The 20,696-nt window shown below is 39.4% G+C and overlaps 1 protein-coding gene across 1 annotated transcript; it reads right to left on the bottom strand.

Annotated features, from left to right (window-relative positions):
* Positions 1-1,244: 1,244 nt before the first annotated feature.
* LOC131239150 (SEC12-like protein 2) lies at positions 1,245-18,226 on the bottom strand. The gene is made up of 11 exons (XM_058236708.1): positions 18,084-18,226; positions 17,372-17,820; positions 8,566-8,660; positions 6,935-7,058; positions 5,276-5,367; positions 4,989-5,088; positions 4,715-4,790; positions 4,514-4,634; positions 3,168-3,281; positions 1,688-1,755; positions 1,245-1,585 (listed from the first exon to the last, which is right to left on the bottom strand). Exons 2-11 carry the CDS (start codon positions 17,678-17,680, stop codon positions 1,503-1,505), a joined length of 1,182 nt encoding a protein of 393 aa, XP_058092691.1. The 5' UTR covers positions 17,681-17,820; positions 18,084-18,226; the 3' UTR covers positions 1,245-1,502.
* Positions 18,227-20,696: the final 2,470 nt, after the last annotated feature.

The following is a 20,696-nucleotide window of genomic DNA, read 5'->3' as shown; positions in this document are numbered from 1 at the left end:
TTTAAGAAACAGTATGTTTGCAACGTTATGGCCGCTACAATGACGTTCATCAAGGGCTATTATTCAACTACATCACTCAATGAATCAATGACTCGATGAGAAGATTCTCCTTTTCAGACAACGCTAGTAGCCAAGTACAAATTTACACAGGTAGGGCATCACTGGTGGCACTGGCACGTCCCCGGTTTGTTTTGCCAGCTCATTTCAAGTCATGAACCTAAAAATGAACCACATTCAAAGCTCAAGTAGACCACGCGATATTTGTGTATTCCCTCCATCCAAGTCTATGCGACCTTGTGAATAGAGTTGTAGATAAACCAAGTTAGCTAGGTTAACTCACTTGACTCGACTTAGCTCAAAACTAGATTCAAACCGAGTCGAGCTGATTTTTTTAAGCTTAAAAAAATTCTGAGCCGAGTCCGAGCTCAACTCGAGTCAGCTTCGAGTTCAAGTGGATTCGAATTGGATCAAGCTCACTAAATGTAAATATTTATGTATTTAAATAAATTATATATTATATATATTAAAAACCCTAAAATCTAAACTGGAACTCAGCTTGGCCCGAGCCGCTGACCGAGCCAAGCCGGCCCGACAGGCTCAAGGATTGAACCGACCTAGGCCAAGCTCGACTCAGTTCAGTCTGTGTACAGCTCTACTTGTGAACAAGTGTGACGTCAAAAAAAAACATTACCATGGCCCTAGGAAGGTTTCAATGGTGGGTGTCATCATTCACACCATTTTGTGGTGTGATCCACTTCTAACTTCGGATCTGCTTCATTATGCCCCAAAATGAGGGCAGGCCAGGCCAGGCCACACAACACCACGCCACATTCAAAATGACAAGTCATATGGTGATGTAAGCAACAATGGCAGCTACCATCAACGACTAACATACACAACTGGACCTTTTTCACACTGCTAAGGTTGAACTCTAGGAGCCGTGGTAAGCAACGGCATGCCAGAAGGCTCATTTGACAATTATCAATCGCCCTTGAAGTGTAACTCAATCTAGCAGCACAAGCAGACGCACTGGTTTTCAGGTCATTAAGTATAGCATGTACAACATATGAGGCCTGTGAGACGTGCCACATTCCTTTCAATAGAAGTGCTATATTCGCTGGCAATGGCACTACTCTGGGATGCATGAGGATTGGCTCTCCCACCAAATGAAGACTATTTCTACGGATTCATCATTAAGGGTTTAAAAAATAAAATGGGTGCAATGCAATAACACAATTGAGTACGCTCCAAAAAGCATCACAATCAAAATAACCATTAATCCACCAAAAATGATGCTACCATATCCATTTAGCGGAGACCATGACATTGGATTACTGGTCTTTGGAGGCACATCTGCCACTGTGGTGAAATCTTGGAACTGCCCATCTTCAGCCTTTTCATGTGCCCAGATCCCAGGATATTTCAAGTCATTTACAAACTATGCAACCATACCCAGTAAAAAAGTACCACACATTGCGGCCATGGTAAGCATCAGGGAAAGATCACTGAAGGACTCCTTTTTGCTTCACCAAGTACGCAACAATCGCAAGTAAAATAATCAAGATGATGGCCCATATGCTCAACCCTACAAAAACATAAGCAGACCCTTAGAAGAATGCAACAGAAAACTCACAAAAACATTAAAATCAGAATCTATAGATAGATGAAATTGACAATAAATACAGACCATTCTTTTTCTTGTCTTCAATTAGTGTCACCCTTGCACTTGAGTCAAAGGATGCAGAAACTACAGCCCTGCATTTAAACCAAAGAACACATTTTTGCTAGAAAGAGTAGGCTGCCTTGTTAAAAATATGACGACCGAATATCTTGTCACTGTTGGGATTAGATTTCTCATTACAATAAGGTTCTATTTGGATTGCGAATTACATCAAAAAGTGTAATGATTACAAATTACAATACATGTCTCCTGAAAAGAGGTAATTTGACCAACAATTTTTGTGTTTGGATAAGCATGGTAAAATTGTAGTGATGATACTTTTATATTACTTCAATGTCTAATCATAGAAAAAAATACACCGATGTGCATGTATAGATAAGAGATTTCCACCGCAATACAATGTAAAATTGTAATGATTATAAATTCATTTACTTGTCTCCTATTATATCTGCATTTGACTGTCGAATTACGTATTTAAAAAAACACTATAAAATTGTAATGATGGCACTTTAACAATACATTACCGATGTAATTCGCAATCCAAACAGGACCTAAATGAATCACTCACCATTCTAAGTATTACCTAATAGAATTGCCAGCATCACTCGTCGCCTTAAGCAAGCATTTTGCTCTCCATCAATACCATCTCCACCATTAATGGGCCCCACCTCTCAGGTGAAGTTGGGCTACCACGTGGACAGACCACCACCATCATTATTACAGGAAGAGGTCCCATGGTGTATATTGTCAACAGATGGTATCGATTAGTTGACTACATGGTGGGGAACCCACTGATACATGATTACCATTGTGCCTCACATGCTGTACCGGTGAAGCCCCACATTGCACCTTAGCACCACCAAGGAATTTGCAGAATCCCCCTAAGGGGGTTGTTTCCAATCCATCCCCCCAACGGCACCTAGAAATCTGCGCTTACCAGGGGAGAAGCTCAAGCAATCCCACAACGGGCAACTGGTTAGGGGCTGGATCTTCCATCTCAGACCTCAGAGCCAGTCCTTTTTAAAGGTTAAACAGCTATTTGCCAACTTCCCTCGCCTATGTTGTTCCATCAACCAGAGGTTCTTCACCAAGTAGATGGACCACAAAATAAATAATCATGATAGCCGACTAAATGAACAGTCTCTACCTGTAAGGTAGAGATGGAAATGAGGGAGAACAAAATGCTCGCTTAAGGTGTAGCCTTGCTAGCAAGTCTTTTTCCTAATTTTAACATCTATCCCAAAAACATTTTAAAATCACTTGCAAAGATCAGTTCTTTGCAAAAAAAAAAATAATTAACTATTTCTTTATCTCATTGGATCAAGAAATAAGGCAACCGAAAGAAGTGTTCTATCAAGCTGATTAATGCAAATGTCTTGGCAGGCCCATGTCACATTCAACCAATAATTTGAACCATGGCCATGGACCACTGCATGTCAAGTTCATGAAACATCGAGTATGACGAACATAAGGGTAAGATGGGAACCTGGAATCATGGGAGAAAACCAACGTTGTAACAACTCCAAGGTGTGCCTTTTTAACAGTTGTGTGAACTTGCATATTGGTGTTTCTTATCACAATGTCTCCTTCAATTGTCCCACTGCATATTGATTACAAAGGTTAAAACAGTTGAGATAATTCATTAAAGGATGACCAAAAGTTATTGGAAAATAAAAACCCAAAAGTAACTGTGGATAGAGTTCACAATGGAATCTGAACTTCTCCATACTGTATCATGCACATTGCATGAAAATAAAAGTTTCCATGAGTTAGATTAGGTGCTGTATGCTAGGACAAGAAAATGGCAGCGGACCTGTGCATCACCATCTTGAGTGATCATGGTAGGATAACGGACCAGACCCATTGCTATAGCATTCCCATTTTTGGGTGGCTTTTGTGGACAGGACTGTTTAGCGCACCCCACCAACCGCATTTATCTGGATGGAACACAAACACCCCACTCCATAAATTGTGGTAGGGTTGGGGCCTCATTCTGCATTCTCATTTTGGAATTCATCCAAAAAGGTCCCTAGCCTGCAGATCGATTACGCTACTAGTTCCCTTCAGTTTTGTACTTGGAAAGCATAAGGACATATAATTCCACATTTATGAACTACCCTTGCAGGATTATTGGACTAAACCCTAGATTGAAATGCAGGGACTTACAAAAGGAACAAAAAAAAAAAAAACTCTCAGCTGTTTCTGATGGGTTATAGAGAAGATTTTGCTTATACTTCTACAATGTTCTAATAAGAAGTGTGTCATAACATCAGTTTACTTCTGTAGGACATAAGATTCAGAGGCATACCATATTACCAGGCCTACACAGCAAGGGAACATACCTTTTAATCCTTTTGGGAAAAAAAAAAATCTTAGGTGTTACAAAAGCAATAAGACATAGAAAGCCCTGTTCTATAAACAATCTGCACTAATTATGATGTCACGGTTGAGATAGGTTTTACAAGCAGTTGCACCTGTTTTCACTGTATTGACAGCTTTACTCTTTTGATGTTCAGCCTGGTTTTAAAACACTGCTAGAGGAGACTCATGGATTGATCAAACCAAAGAATGTGGCATCAATCAAACCAAAGAATGTGGCACCATGCAACCAACAATAGACAAGACCATTTCCTATGTCCCAGATTATGTGTTACTGTTATGAGGTTTATCCATTTGGGGTCTCATGTACTGGTTATGTGCCAGATTATGTGTTGGTGTTAGGAGGTTGTGTTAGTGCCATGTCCCGAAGGAAAACTTCCAGATTAATGCAGCAAAGCCTTTAAAATGGAATCCTAATTCTTCTTCTATAAGAAGCATTAATTGAAGATTTACATTGCAAGGAGTTTTCCATCAGCTGAAACATTGAAGGCGGAAATAGGGTCACGGACTATTTTCTTTGATCCAACTCTCTTCCATGATATAGTGTTCCAAGAGACAATGCTTCCATGCTGGCCTGTGAAACAGTTTCAAAATCAGCAATACATGAAACAGTATTAATCAAGGAGAACCTGTTATTCAAATCAGGAATTTCACCTTGCATTGCAGTCACATATAAGGTTTGATTATCATCCCTGTTATGAGAAAAACGGCAGAACCCAAAAACCTCACCCTGAATTTGACAGAAGTATCCAGTTTAGATTCAAAGATACATGAATAAAAAGGAATTCCAAAAATGTAATTAGGGAATCGGTCAAATGGGCTCGAGCCCACAGCTCGATGGTAGACGGGGCATGTTTCAACAGAGTTCATAGGTTCGAGCCTAGATTGCCTATTGAAAGAAAAAATGTAAGTTAAACAAGCTGCTCACATTTTCTCTTGGTAAATTGGCTACAACCGTCAATGAGGTTAGGTCCCAAACCCGACAAGGACCACTACTTCCCAAGGATGCTAGAAACTTTCCATCAGAACTGCATGAGAAAATCTGAGAAGTCTGATAAACAATCAAGATATCCAATATAACAAATAAAATCAGAACAAAAGGATCTGAAAAAAAAAAACTTGGGTGCCTAGCACTCTCAAGCAAACAGACTTGGTTTGTAAATTCTAATTACTATGCTATCAGTGTCCAGACATATACAAACATTTTCCATGTACCTGAAATCCAAATCTTTCACAGAGGCATGGGCATCAGGCTGATCAAGAAGAACTTCCATACAAGGCCACTTGAAAACTCTCAAATGGCCATCCTACACTCATCAAAGTTGAAGTGTTACATACCACTTTGAAGATTGATCTCATTCAACATAATTTATGCATTGCATTAAAACGAAACTAATGCCATGATGATCTTGCATACAGATGCACAGAACCAGCTTGGTACATTCTTTGGAATGGCATGGTAAGGACTCAAGAGTCCTTTGACAACACTCACATGTCATAAATGAATTCCGACAGTTGAAAAGGACTTGGATAAAGAATGTGATGAGAGAGCCATATATGGTTCAAAATTCTGATAAATGGCTGTCTTAAAAGCAAATGGTATAATACAGTTTATATTGCCAACACTGCGCTAAATCAGTAAAAAACCACTCCAGGACATACTGATACTTACGAATTCAATACTTATCCAATACATTTTCTGAATGAAGATTTTAAACCATAAGATGGGTTTGCAAACATTTTAACAAAACAAGCCCCTTCCCTCAAGTAACATTTTTGTGGTATTCAAAATTAAAAATTCTACAACTTTCAGGGAGCATTTGGATGCCTCGTCATTTTGAACTGCAATTATTAGTCTAATAAAGGAGAATTAACCAAATTGTATTTATTTCCATAACATTCATATTGAAAGCGCTTTTCTCAAAATTGAAATTCTGGTACTTTCTAGTTGGGACTCGAAAGAAACATAACCGCAGTCTGAAGGATATTTGCTCATTAAGATAAGGGGAAGCATCAATCATATTTGTCATTTCCTCTTGGTTAAACAGAATGTTTGCAGTTCAATGGATTTGTGCATCTAAAGATAGCCACAGTGAAACTCGGGACTGACGTTCAAATTCATCTTGCACTATGCTGCTATCGTATTAGAATGTAGATCAGTAATCAACAAAAAGGTGTTATTCAGGTCTTATCAAATACAATAAGGGTTGTATCAGCACTTTTGTTTTGGCCAAAAATATATATATATATATATATATATTAGGAAAAGAAAAGGACATGAAACACAAGAATATATCCTTTATTTGTGTTCTTGACATGTATTCAAAGGTGTATCGGACCATCTTTTGCAAAAAAAAAACTGTCTGTTGGCCTATCCTACTGGAAACTGAGTTTCTTAAACATTGGCTTTCCTTTTCACTTTTCATGATATTTTCCTTAGTTTGATGCCACCACATCTTTAAAAAAATAATAATAATAACACGCGCACATACACCCCACACACGCACGCCGTGGGATTTCACCACAGGTGGGTACTCGAACCCTTGACCCGGTGTTGAAACGCCTAGGAGTCTACCACCTGGGTAAGAGTAAGGACCCATCTTTATTAATAAAGATGCCACCACATCTTTATTAATGATCATAGAAAACCAAACTAAATAAACCAACACAATTAACCAAAAGAGGAAGGGGGGGGGGGGTAGAGAAAGAAAATTTTGAGTTGCCTTTCCTTTTCGCTTTTTGTGATATTTTCCCTTAGTTTGACACTACCATGTCTTCATTGATAAATAAGCACAAACCAAATTAAATGAATAAACATTACGAACTAAACGAGGAAATGAGGCCAGAAAAGAAAAGAAGCAAAAGGTTCTCTACCTCACCACCAGAAGCTAGTATAGAACCCTCGGCATTAAACGTCAATGCTAATTGCAGCCCGACATCTTCCAATTCTGTCAGCACTTTCCCAGAAGATTTTAGAGCCATCTCTTGGACTTCATTCCTTTAGTTGTTCATTGGTTGTAATAGGGAGTCCTTGGAGGCCTCACATAAGAAAGATCACTTAATAATGAGCCCCACTTTTTGGAACTGAGAAACTGTTCATATTATGCATATACTTTTTCTTTGAGGGGTTTCATGCTTGGGATCAAGATACTAGAATTTGATCATGGAAGATGTTCATGAAAATGGTCTTTTATTTTTTTAAACGTGTTCATAAAATAACAAGTGTGAAACTATAGACGTGTAAAGTTTAGAACTGAAATTCAAATATCTTCTCTACAATATGATACAAACAAAAATGTGAATTTGGATGATGATTTCTTTACTTCACGAAATAAGAAAGTATAGACATGTAAAACAGAGTTTGAAGGTGAAATTCAAAGCTCTTCTTTCACTTTAAGGCCCATCCGACTACATAGCCATGATACCCCTTCTACATAAATAATCAATTGAGGGAAACACATGCAGTAGTACTCCTACACTAACCAAAACCAACATTAGAAAAAAACAAAAGAAAGATGACAAAATAAGTGCAACTGGCACACTCATTGTTGCTGAAATACAAAACACAAGTGACTAGTTCCAACTGGCAAAAAGTTCCTGACACTGCCATACTCCAAAAGGTCAGATGTGCAGAAAATTTCACACAGAAGTTGCAAAAGAAAAAAAAGAAACAAAAGAAACAAAAATACAAACAGAAATGCAAAGTTGCTCAAATAGAAAATTGAAAAAGGAAAATTTTTAAATCAAAAGTGTAGTAAAAGAATGAAAAAATTGCCATGCAAAGGCACACTGACATCAAGATGAACTGGAGAATGGTAATATTGAGTCCCACCTCATACGTGCACATCTAGCAAGGAATAGAGCAAATATGTATGCATATGTGCCATATAACTGATTGATATTGTGCATGATCTCAAAAAGATTAAGGTGGCTTTTGGATGTAGTGACTAATTGTGGTTAGCAAGGATAGTTAATAAGGTTGGTGCTAGAGGCAACACAGGAAATGGAAGGTGAATGAAGGCGGCTTCTGTTTTCTCCCTTCAGAACCACATCAATCACAAGGTAAGAACATACAGGTATCTTTTCATGCCAAAGTTTACAACAAATGACAAGATAACAAAAAAATCTGGCTAGGCCTAATTGAATTCAACAAACATAAGCAAGTTCTGTTTTGGCAAGAGGCAAAGTGGAACTGAAAAAACAGTACCAGTAAAAATAATAATAATAAATAAATAAATTGGAATACCTATGCAAAACAGCAAAAGTTCAAAAGTTTTTTATCTGGCAACCAAACCATGCCTTTGGTATAAAGGCCAGAAAAGGCACCCAAGCCCCAACCCCAATTTTTGGGTTTTTGAAAAAAGAATCCATATTCCTTCTTTTGGTTGATTAAATATCAACACAAATGGTGCCAAACTGTTGAGTAGACCCAACTTCCATACATATATGTCCAACAGTATTTTCCTAAAAAGATTTCCTTGTATCATAGGAAATAAACAAATAACCTGCAACTTTTGGGGAAGGAACATATAAGGCCTTCTCCTCCTGGGTGCACAGCCATCCTATAAGGTACATCACCACCAGTTCCAAGCTTATTCACCTGAAAAAGAGAAACATACACAGTGCACCCTTTTAATGCAAATGAAGATAGCCATTTGTAATGAGGACAAACAATCAAAGTAGACAGACTATTGTACAGCTGCAAATGCTGCTTGAAGCCTTGACAAAGCTACTCAAGTAGGGCACATGTTCCACAACGGCACACTTTAGAATATCCTAGTTGTTCATCAGGGTAGCGCACCATGTATGTAAATTGTACAGGTGCACATTAATAGACCTTTCAAACCAAGAGTTTGAGGACTGCGGTATGGGTATCATATGTACCAAAGATTAAAAAAAATCAAAACCTTTTTTTTTAATGTAAAATAAAAACATATTGACCCAACTTTGTAAAAACTGTCTTGCGTCTTCCAAGAGGTAAAACTTTTGATTTGCATGCCAGTTTTAGGTGGTATTGTGGAGATCTCTTCAAGATCGACAATAACTACTTCAAGTGATTTTTTGAGATTTCATTGTTTTTTCAATCCAAAAATTAGAAAACAATAATGAGTTTTAGATTTTTAAGGTATTTTCAGTATTCAGTGAACTTCCTCAGAGTGATTTTTAAGATGAACAACAACTAATTCAAGTATTTTTTGGAGCTGTGCTCTTTCTCCCATCTCTTAGGCATTTAGACTTTCTAAATTTTCACAATTGACCCTTCCCTGCTCCTGAAAATGATTCCCCCCGTGCTCCCTCTCATGCAATTAAGTGAAAAACTCCATCGAAAGCTAAATTGGAAAGAATAAACCAAGAGTGCAAGACCCATTCAAGGAAATCAGCATATTATTTTTTGGAGCTGTGCTCTTTCTCCCATCTCTTAGGCATTTAGACTTTCTAAATTTTCACAATTGACCCTTCCCTGCTCCTGAAAATGAGCCCCCTCGTGCTCCCTCTCATGCAATTAAGTGAAAAACTCCATCGAAAGCTAAATTGGAAAGAATAAACCAAGAGTGCAAGACCCATTCAAGGAAATCAGCATATTGTTTTATGGGCCCCTGCCATGATGTGTGTCCAACATCCCCCCCAAACCCCAAATTGGGCCTACAGCCAAGGTGTGCACTGATGGTAGTGGTGACAACCGTTATGCATCATGGGGTCGTAATGGCCATTATGGAAAAAATGACCCAATGGAATACCATGCCTACAGGCTACAGCCTAAATTTGAACCTGATTCATGACTTTTGAGGGCCAAACCAAATAAAACAATTGAGAGAGGGACGCCCACCTATGTTTGTGTGTGGGGCCTACAAAGATGTGGTTCAGACATCCAACCCATCCATTGTATGCTCCCACCTGGATAAGGGGCTACACCTGTAGTTGCACGAAGTGTAAGGTGAAATAGCAAGAGACTCAGGTGCGGGATCTGGGAAGCATCTATTTCAAAATGTTAGCAAGTGTAAACAGCTAGGAAGAAGGGGAGGGAGTCCAAAGCATGATGAGAAGCAGAGCAACGCCTACTTAGAAGGGATCATGCAACTAAAGTTCCAACAAATTTTTGGCCACTCAAAAAAATCAAGTGGGCCCCACGATGTATTTTAGATGTTTTAGCCATGATTTCGCATTGTTCCAGATGGTGTGGCCCACCTGAGTTTCGGATACAACTGGTTCTTAGGACATCCCATGTTTAGAGGAGGAGCCACCAAATGCACGATTTAGATGACACATACACATCGAAATGGGGCCACAAAGCTCAATCTTACTGTAACTTATGGTAAGGGCTACCTTTTTGAGAACATTTTCCATTTGTGTGTGAATGTTTGCTTATTTGTTTGGAATAAAGCCCAGATGATAGCATTAGCACAGGCCTGGCCTGGCCTGTATGGCAAGGATGACCTTTATAAGAACATTTTCCATATCTGTGTGTGTATTTGTTTGTTTGTTTGGAAAAAAAGCTCAGGTGATGTACATCCATATATGAGTGTGTACATAGCATTAGACCAGGCCAGGCCGGGCCGCACCACACCTTACATAACATTACATACATACATATCATCTCGTAAGGTTCTCCTTATTTCTCCTCTTTGCACTTCCCTTTTCTCTTCACATCGGTATTACCCTTTCTTGCCTCTAAACACCCAGACTCTTGATCAGGTTCTCCCTATTTCTCTTCTCTCTACTCTTCCCTTTTCTCCTTCCCTCTGTCTTACACTTTCCTCCGCTTTCTTTCTCGCCTCTCAACACTTGGCCTATGGCCTTCCATCACATTCTCCCTATTTCTCCTCTTTGATCTTCCCTTTCCTCCTCCCCTCTCTGTATTTTTCACTTTCTCCCCCTTTATTTCTTGCCTCTCGAGTCTCAACACCAATCTAATGGCCTGCACCATGTCTCATTTCTCCTTTATGCTCTTCCTTTTTCTTCCCCTATCTTACGCTTTCACCTCCTTACCTTCTTGCCTCTTCTGCTCCCTTGATCAAGCTTGTAACATGATACAAAATGATAGGAATTATAATCAAGCCCCTCTATTGTTGCCTAGCACTTGCACTTTTTTAAAGCCAGCCACACCTAAGTGCGGTTCTAGAATCCATCTACCATACATGTTCCATACATGCAAACCCATCCGATGGCCCCAAATCATGCATCCCATTCCAGATGAAGCACAGCCTAAAAAAAACAAACTGATCAGGCAACTCAAACCATCTGAAAGGACAATTTACAGCCATCCAAAGCCTATGGTGAACCAAGATAACAAAGACCATCAAATCCATGTGATTTTCAGGCTATGCTCAATCCACAATAGTACGTCCAATAACAAAATCAAAAGCGAGTACGAATCAGAGAACAAAATACATCTAAGCTAGAACAATAATATAAAGAAGTAGGAAATTCCACGGAAGGAGAGAGAATTGTAGCCGTGAGAAGATAGCAAGAAAATCTTACAGGTTCTTCAGAGAGGGGAGTGGAGGAGAAGTCGAATCAGGTGAGGATAAGGGCGTTTGAGAGGCTGCACCGGCCTTCGCCTCCACCATCTCCTCAAATTAAGTAGTAATTGTAGTGATGGATCTTCAATGATGACGATTATTGTTCATTGCTTCTGCTCTCTTTCTTATGTTCTTCTTCCTTGTCTTCTCCCTTCTCTAACTGCTGATGAAGAAGCTGCTGGATCCGATTGAGGGGAATCCAAGAAGTGCAGCAAAGAGGAAGCTTGTAATTCTTGCAGCATGCCGAGGTTGGGTGTCCTCTCCTTCCCACTGCTCTCTTCCTCCAATTCGCTTGCTCATCCTCCTATAGAAGGAATGACTATTAACTATAGTGAGGAAAAGTTTCTGTACTCTGGTTGAGTGTGATGGATGATACACAAGCAATTATTAATTGCCTACCTAGTGCTAGGTGCCAAGTGGGTGGAACTTTCAAGAGATCCATCCCATCCATCAGGTACGTTGTCTCATCTTCAACTAGGAAAATCATGGCCATCCAAAACCCCGGCAAGCCACACACTAGGGGGCCTATTTGCGAGATGAAATGGTATTGAATTGCATTAAGGCTCGATTGGGAGCTTGTAAATGGAGGTGAATGGGAAATGGAATTGGAGGTAAATGAATTAGGAGTAAATGGCTTACTTAGTTGTGTTTGGATGAGAGTAAATGAAATGCATTTAAAAATCAAATGTTCTACTTGGATGGGAGTAAATGGGAGGAAGTGGAATGCATTGGAGTTTTTTAATATATTTATAGGAAAATATGTGATATCCCAAATTAGCTTTAATATCTCAAATTAGAGTACATATCTGATATTTAACAAAATGACTGCAATAAGCCCATTGAAATGTATACTTTCACAAAAAAAATGAGAAAATTTTGAGCCTCAGGTGGGCCACAAATGTAAGGATCGCAAACAAGTAACTTGCCAACGCTTTTTAACCATTCATTTACATGGCCAACCTTTGGAAGGTTTGGATCATTCTATTGGTGTGATTTTAGTGATGTAGCCGGTAATTGAATTGTTTTGGAGTATCATTAGCGTACCATGCGTATGGTGGACATGTGCGTAGCACCACCATTGTTTAATCGTGCAACTCTCTAAGGAAGCTCAAAAAGGCATTTCACCCCATTTACTTCCAAATCCTCTCTCGTAGAGAGGATTAAATTGACATGCCCATTTACTCCCATTTCATTTCATTTCCTTGCATTTACTTCCATCCAAACACATTTTAAATACCATTTACCTCCATTTAGTCTCAATTCCCTTCATTTACCTCCATTTATTTCCATCCAAATGACCCCTTAGGTGGAATTAACAGCATTATTACAAAATGATTACATGTCTGGAAATACCATGGTATTTTGACCATCAAATCCCACATTTGGGATCAAATTCTTCCTTTGGGTAGAACATTATATTAAGTGAAACCCGCGTTTAGTGGACCATGGAATTGTAATCAATGGATCGGATTTCACAGCCGATGTCAGTCACCTATAATGCATATGCAATTCGATTGTCACGTGTAAAGAGAGCATACGGATGGACGACGTGGATAAAACACATGCATCAACGTGGGGCCCACAATTGTAGTGACTTTTGAAATCCACCAAAAATCCAATCGTATCTCCTGTTGGGACAGGATCATATGATACCTAGATTAATCCAATCCTTCCCATCGTTTCCAAATGCTAGATGGAATTTACATTGGACCAAATGCAACCTAATTCCACATTCCAAACAAGCCCTAGGAGGAAGAAGCAAACCCTACCACTAGGAGTATCCCTGGTGGCAAGTGTCATGAGGTCTGCCATGATATATGTGCTTATCCACACCGCCCATCCGTTTTGCCAGCTCATTTTAGGTCATGAGCCCAAAAATGAAGCAAATCCAAAGCTAAAGTGGACCACACCACAAGAAAAACTTATTGGGGCCACAAAAGTTTTGGATCAAGTTGATATTTGTGTTTTCCCTCCATCCAAGTCTGTGTGACCTTGTGAACAAATTCGACGCCAAAAAAACATCACTATGGGCCCTAGGATGGTTTCAAAGATGTGTATCATTGCTCACACCTTTGTGTGGTGTGGTCCACTTCAACATTGGATCTACTTCGTTATGCCCGAAAATGCAGGTAGGCCACACCACGCCACAGCTTACATCACATCACATCACATACATATCATCTTGTAAGGTTGTCCTTATTTCTCCTATTTACTCTTCCCTTTTCTCTTCACATCTGTGCTACCCTTTCTTGCCCTTGGTTTCTTACCTCTTAACACTTAAACCTCACTTGAAAAGGTTCTCCCTATTTCTCTTTTCTCTACTCTTCCCTTTTCAAATTCCCTCTATCTTACACTTTCTTCCGCTTTCTTTCTTGCCTCTCAACACTTTGCCTATGGCCTTCCATCAAATTCTCTCTATTTCTCTTCTCTTTGATCTTCCCTTTCCTCCTCCCCTATTTGTATTTTTCACTTTCTCCCCCTTTATTTCTTGCCTCTCAAGTCTCAACACCATTCCAATGGCTTGCACTGCGTCTCATTTCATCAAGTTCTCCTTTTTTCTCTTCCTTTTCTTTCCCTGTCTTACACTTTCTCCTCCTTACCTTCTTGCCTGTAAGTGTAACATGATACAAAATGATAGAAGTTGTAACCAAGCCCCTTTAATGGTTGTCAAGCACTTGCTATTTTTTAAAGCCAGCCACACCCGTTGTTTGAATTATTTTCGAAATTATCGTTATCTCCTGCTTGGCAATACCAATAACATGGTACTATTAGAAATTCCAAGCATCAGCAATGTATCGCTAAGTATCGCCAACTTATCAATAACGCCAATATTTTCAATTATGTAATCTGTCGCCAATATTTTTTATTGTGTAAATTCTAGGTGACGCTTGTATCACAAGTGTATCAGCGATATTTCAATAATATTGCCAATGTAGAGATATCATAGAAAGTTTGTTTATTAAAAATATATATATATATATTTCAAATTTTTTTATGAGCACATTATTATATGCAGTTTTCAAATTGTTGTTGCTAATATTGATAATATCTCAATATTATATTATCGCAACATGCGCGATATCAAGACCACAATCTTTAGTTTCATTTCCAATTGTTAATGATTTCTTGGAAAATATCATGAGTTATCAATATTCTGCAATATCGATGGATGTTTGAATGGAATGTCAGATGGATGATTGGATGGATGGATGGGATAGTTAGACTGTTTCTTACGACGACAAATGCTTTTAAGCCCCCATTAAATGGAAACTTATTGTCTATTCATTCTTTTTGCAAATTTTTTATTACTAAATATGCAAATGTGTGTATTTTAGCATCTCCTGAAAATTCTACCGTTTTTCACGTGTTTTCCCGCATTTCTGGTTATCAACGATACCATCGACAATATCGATATTTTTTCTCTGAAACTTGTAGCGATACCGATACCTTGAACACTGGCCACACCTAAGTGAGATTCTAGAATCCACCTACTATACGTGCTCCATACATGCAAACCCATCCAATGGCTCCAAATCATGTGCCCCATTCCAGATGAAGCATAACCTAAAAAACCACACTAATCAGACAACTAAAACCATCTGAAAGGGCAGTTTATAACCATCCAAAGCCAATGGTGAACCAAGATAACAAAGACCATCAAATCCATGTGATTTTCAGGCTATGCTCAATCCACATCGTATCTCCGACCACAAAATCAAAGGTCAGTACAGATCGGAGAACAAAATGCACCTAAGGGACCGTTTGGATGCCTGTAACTTGTGTAAAATGTAAGAAAGTTACAGGAAACTTTCTTACAGTTGGTGTTTGGGGGAGAAATCTTACAGATAACAAAGTCTCAACCTATAACAAAGTTTCAGGTGAGGATGCAAAAAAAGTTACAAGGGAAATTTTTGTTTTTTCACTTATAGGGAACAGCTAGGTATTTTGAATTTGGTATAGGGAGAGGGAAATGCAAGCAGCCAGAAGGTGGCATTAATGGTATTAGAGCCGATAGGTGGTCTCAATTGCTATATAGCAGTCTCTCTCTCTCTCTCTCTCTCTCTCTCTCTCTCTCTAGCAGAGGTATGTGCCCTAACCCTCTTTTGTTTTTCTTTTTTCCCTCTGCATCGTTTTTTTCCCTCTGTGTCCGGGTCCATTCAACGAAAGTGGGGGAGTAGCACAGATGCTACTCGATGGTGCTCTGTAGGCCCCACCATGATTTATGTGTTTTATCCATGCCATCCATCCATTTCATATTACTATTTTAGGGCATCAGCCAAAAATTGAGGAAGATTCAACTCTCAGGTGGACCACACCACAGGAAATAGTGATGATGTAATGCTTACCATTAAAAACTTTTTGTGGCCCACTATAATGTTTATTTCCCATCCAACTTATTAATAACATCACACATACCTGGATGAAGGGAAAACACAATTATCAAGCTTGTTCCAAGACTTTTGTGGCCCCTGAGAAGTTTTTAATGGTGAGCGTTCAATAATCATTGTTTCCTGTGGTGTGGTCCACCAAAGGTTTGGATCTGACTCATTATTGGGATAATGCCTTAAAATGAGATGCCAAAATGGATGGACAACATGGATAAAATACATACATCATGGTGGGGCCTACAGAGCTTTTCCATCACAGACCACGGGAGGGGTCACTACTGAATCCGAATTATAATGCCCATGGTCTGATGAACCAAACTTTTGATTTGGTGGGATCCACTGTGGATGAGGCATGCCCCAAGAATCCTTTTAATTAGGATATCATGGCCATCCAATCTTTCTTCTCTTTTTGGTGCATTTTTCTCTTAATTGTCTATTCATACACCATTGATTGAAGGGTTATTATCTTCAAACCTGGGAGGTTTTTCTCTTAACTATCTTGATTGCCAGCTGATCAGATTTAGGTTTGTTTGGCCTTGATCCCAAAAATCAGGGTATTTCAACACTCAAGTGGACCACCCCATAAAGTTGTACCTAAAACTTCTAAATTCATGTGGTATGGCCGACCTGAGTTTTGGAAGAGTGTGATTTTGTGCAATGGTTTGGATCATCAAACCACTTGAGCATGTAGCGATTGTTGGTGGCAGCATTGATATATTTTCCCATTGTGTTTCAAAATGGAGAGAGAAGGAAGAATAGTCAAGTCATAAAAAATGGAAACATATCCATGTTTGTGAATGTAGAGAACTCCAGTAATTTGGAAGTAGGAAACATATCCATATATGGCTCTTTGTTGATGACGTTTGTTTGTGTGTTTCTCTGTCTTGCAGCATTGTAAACATATTTTGTAAAGAAAATGAGAATTTTTTTAGTTCCCTTTTGCTTACCTTAAGTTTTGTTCCACATTACAAGTATTTCAAGTATGTGGGCCCACTTGTATAGCCTACCCGATTATTAGTTTTGCCTAATAATTGGCCCAATTACTCATTTAGATGGGCTCAACAAAATGTCATACTTTTATTCATGCTTTCTTATGTGTTAAACTGATTTTTAAACGATTCCTTACTCCAAGCTCTGATTGGTGTAAATATACAGCTTCTTACCTATAACTAACTTGCAAGTTAACCAAACACATAAACTAAGTTAACTGTTAAGTAACTTACAACTCACATCCAAACAAGATTACGTGTACCTTACTTTCATGTGAGTTACCTGTAACTTGCAACTTAAAAAACTTACAGGCATCCAAACGTGGCCAGGCCAGAAAAATAATATCAAGAAGTAGGCAATTGGACGGAAGGAGAAAGAATTGCAGTCGTGAGAAGAGATCGAGAAAAGCTTACTGGTTCTTCGGAGAGAGAAGCAGAGGAGACGTCGAATCGGGTGAGAAGAAGGGCGTTTGAGAGGCCACTCCGGCCTTCGCCTCCACCGCCTCCTAAAACTAAGTAGTCATTGTAGTGCTGGATCTTCGATGATGACGATTGCTGCTCATTGATTTTGCTCTCTTTCTTCTCTTCTTCCTCTTTTTCTCCCTTCTCTGACTGCTGATGAAGAAGCTGCTGGATCTGATTGAGGGGAATCCAAGAAGCGCAGTAAAGCGGAAGCCCGTACTTCTTGCAGCATGCCGGGGTTAGGTTCCCTCTCCTTCCCATTGCTCTCTTCCTCCAATTCGCTTGCTTCTCCTCCTCAAAGATACCAAATTTTCTCACTGTTTCGCAAAGATTTTCGAAATTTTTTTAAACTCAGAAGATATCGCTCGACATCGCCGAAAGCCTGGAAATGCAGCAGCAGCCTGCGTAAATATTAAAAATTCTAAAAATAAGCGAAGGATTTCGAAAAAATCTCTTCATATCTAAGTTGTAAAGACAAAATCAGAAACTCCTCTCCAAAATCAGTGGATTCGAGCTGGGCCGAAATCGGCGACTGAAGATCGGTTGGACCGGAATTGGAAAGTATGAAGAAAAAAAAAATCCCCAAAAAATCATATATTTTTCTCAGATTTAAGGTATTTTTTCCCGAAAATTCCTCACAATTTCCAGATTTTGCAAAATATACCTTCAGCTTTCGCCGAGAGGCCGAGATGTTTTTAGATCTGCCATTATTCTGAGAAAGGAGAGGACCCGGGAGATGTGTCGTCGTATCTTACATTTTTCGAGGGACGAGACTTAGGTGCGACCCCTGAGCCAGCATGTGAGTGGGACCCTGACCGTGGGGCCCACCTCGATGTATGCGTTGCATATCTACGCCGTCGATCAGCTTTTCCAGCTCATTTTTAGAGCATTGGCCTAAATTTGAAGGTGATCCAAATCTCAGGTGGAGCACACCACAGGAAACATTGAGGATTCAACGTCCATTGTTAAAACATTCATGGGGTCACCGAAGTTTTGGCTGAGGCTAAAATTTCCGTGGTTTCAATTCATCTCAGGAGGACTGAACTCATGAACGGTGTGGATGGCATATAAACATTATAGTGGACCGAGGGAGGTTTCAAGGGTTGGCATTTCTACGATAACCTTTTATTGTCTCGCGGCCCACCTGAGTTTTGGATCTGCCTCGCGTTTTAAACACATATCTGAAACTTAGTTGGAAAAACTGATGGACGAGTGGATTCCTCGCAAACATCACGGTCGGTGATTGGAGCATCGGGTTAGATGGGTTTAATGGCCTGTTTGATTTCTCAATTCACTTAATGATATTTTCACTTATTTACCTTATTCTTTCCTACATTTGATTTGGCCACATGCTTTTTTACTCAGAGATCAAAAACACCACAATATATTTGTGGGTCCCATTATGATGTATATCATTTATCGACATCGTTCATCTATTATGCCTAAAGCATCTATGAGTGGACCACCCCACAGGAAAAAGGGCCAATACTTATTGTTAAAAACCTCTTAGACCCACCGTTTCTTGTGGTGTGGGCCATTTGAGTGTTTGATGTGTCTTATTTTTCGACTCATGCCTTAAAATACTGTGTTAAAAAGGCTGGACCGAGTGGATATATTATATACATCACCTTAGAGCCCACAAATATAAATGAACTTTTTTGAACTGGTTTCCAATGTAGCAATTACGGTTGATTTTCAAACAATTTTCAAACCGGTGAAATGGTAATAATTACCCATTTTGAGGGCATTTATACATTCCCTGAAAAATAAATCATGCCCTAAATGAGATGGAATTACCCAACTGTAACTATTAGCGTGTGCCAGGATGGCTGTCTAATGGCATGGCTTGGAGTCCAAGCCATCCCACTTCAGGTTTGGGATATAGATTGTTTATTTATATTGCCACTACGGGTCGGTGCTATGTGGGCCTCATCATGATGTATGTGTTTCATCCTTGCCGTCCACCCATTCTTCTATGTCATTTTATGGTATGAGCTCAAAAATGAGTTTGATCCAAACCTCAAGTGGACCGCACGGTTGGCCCTAGGAGGTTTTTAATGGTGTAATTCAATCACTACTGTTTTCCCATAGCGTGGTTCACCTTAGATTTATATCTACCTCATTTTTGGGATCAAGTCCAAAAATTATATTTCAAAATGGATGGATAGCATGGATAAAACACATACATCATAGCGAGGTCCACATAGCACCAACCAGCAGTTAACGTGAACCCAAAGTAGAATTGCAAAAACTCTTACCTCCATGCTGATTCCAAGGAGGAGCTTCACAGCCCATACCTTTTGTGAATCACTGACTTTGCAATGATCCATGATATCTTAAAACCCAGTCCCACCAGATCCCATTTATACCCAGGCGACAAACACCCCCTAAATTCTGAGTGCAGCTGTTGTATCAGCCTTCGATGTTGAAAACGAATGGGATTCGGTAGTGAAACCCCGGTCGGTACTGGTCGGTGCGGGCCGGGCTCCAGTGGATCCTTGCGTACACCAATGTGGGTGGATCCTGTGGAACCCACCGTGACGTATGTTACTTACATCCACGCCGTCCATCCATTTTTACAGCTCATTTTATCCAATAATTCCAAAATTGAAGTAGATCCAAGTCTCAAGTGGACCACAACACATGAAAGTAGTGATTGACCATTTTAATCTTCTTGAGGGTCCCAAAAGTTTTGGATCCAGCTTATATTTTTGTGGTACACCTTGATACAGGTCGTTGTGGCCTTATCGACAGGTTGGATGGCAAATAAACATGCCAATGGCACCCCAAAAAGTTTTTAGTGGCGAGTATTCAATCATCACTATTTTTTGTGGTGTGGTTCCCCTAAGATTTGGATGTACCTAATTTTTGGTATCATGCTCCAAAATAAGCTGTAAAAATGGATGGACGGCATGGATGTAAGGCACATACATCAAAATAGGTCCCACAATCGAGGATCCCTCTAAACTCTCCACAGTTGGTGTTGGAAAAAATGTGGGCCCCACTATGTGTATTAATTTTATCCACTCTCCATTTTATAAGCTCCTATTAAAGCATGATCCAAAAAATGAGGGAGATTCAAACCTTTAGGAGACCACACCATAGGAAATAGTGGCGATTCAACGCATATCATTAAAAACTTCTTGGGATGCAAAAGCTTTTTGGATCCAGCTGATTTTGTGGTTTCCATTCATCGTACCTATTTGACCTAATCAACAGGTTGGATGGCAAACAAACATTACAATAAGCCCCATTGAGTTTTTTATGGTGGGCATTT

This window comes from Magnolia sinica, chromosome 3 (assembly GCF_029962835.1).
Source record: "Magnolia sinica isolate HGM2019 chromosome 3, MsV1, whole genome shotgun sequence".
Taxonomy (NCBI): Eukaryota; Viridiplantae; Streptophyta; class Magnoliopsida; order Magnoliales; family Magnoliaceae; genus Magnolia; species Magnolia sinica.
This window is presented reverse-complemented; position numbering and strand designations above follow the sequence as displayed.

Excerpts from the sequence above, each read along its gene's own strand:
- LOC131239150 (XM_058236708.1), bottom strand. The coding sequence starts at position 17,680 with ATGGGAAGGAGAGGGAACCTAACCCCGGCATGCTGCAAGAAGTACGGG. Across the intron at positions 5,368-6,934 it reads TACTAGCTTCTGGTGGTGAG|GATGGCCATTTGAGAGTTTT; the intron begins GTAGAGAACCTT and ends TGATGAGTGTAG. Across the intron at positions 4,791-4,988 it reads CCAATTTACCAAGAGAAAAT|GGTGAGGTTTTTGGGTTCTG; the intron begins GTGAGCAGCTTG and ends TGTCAAATTCAG.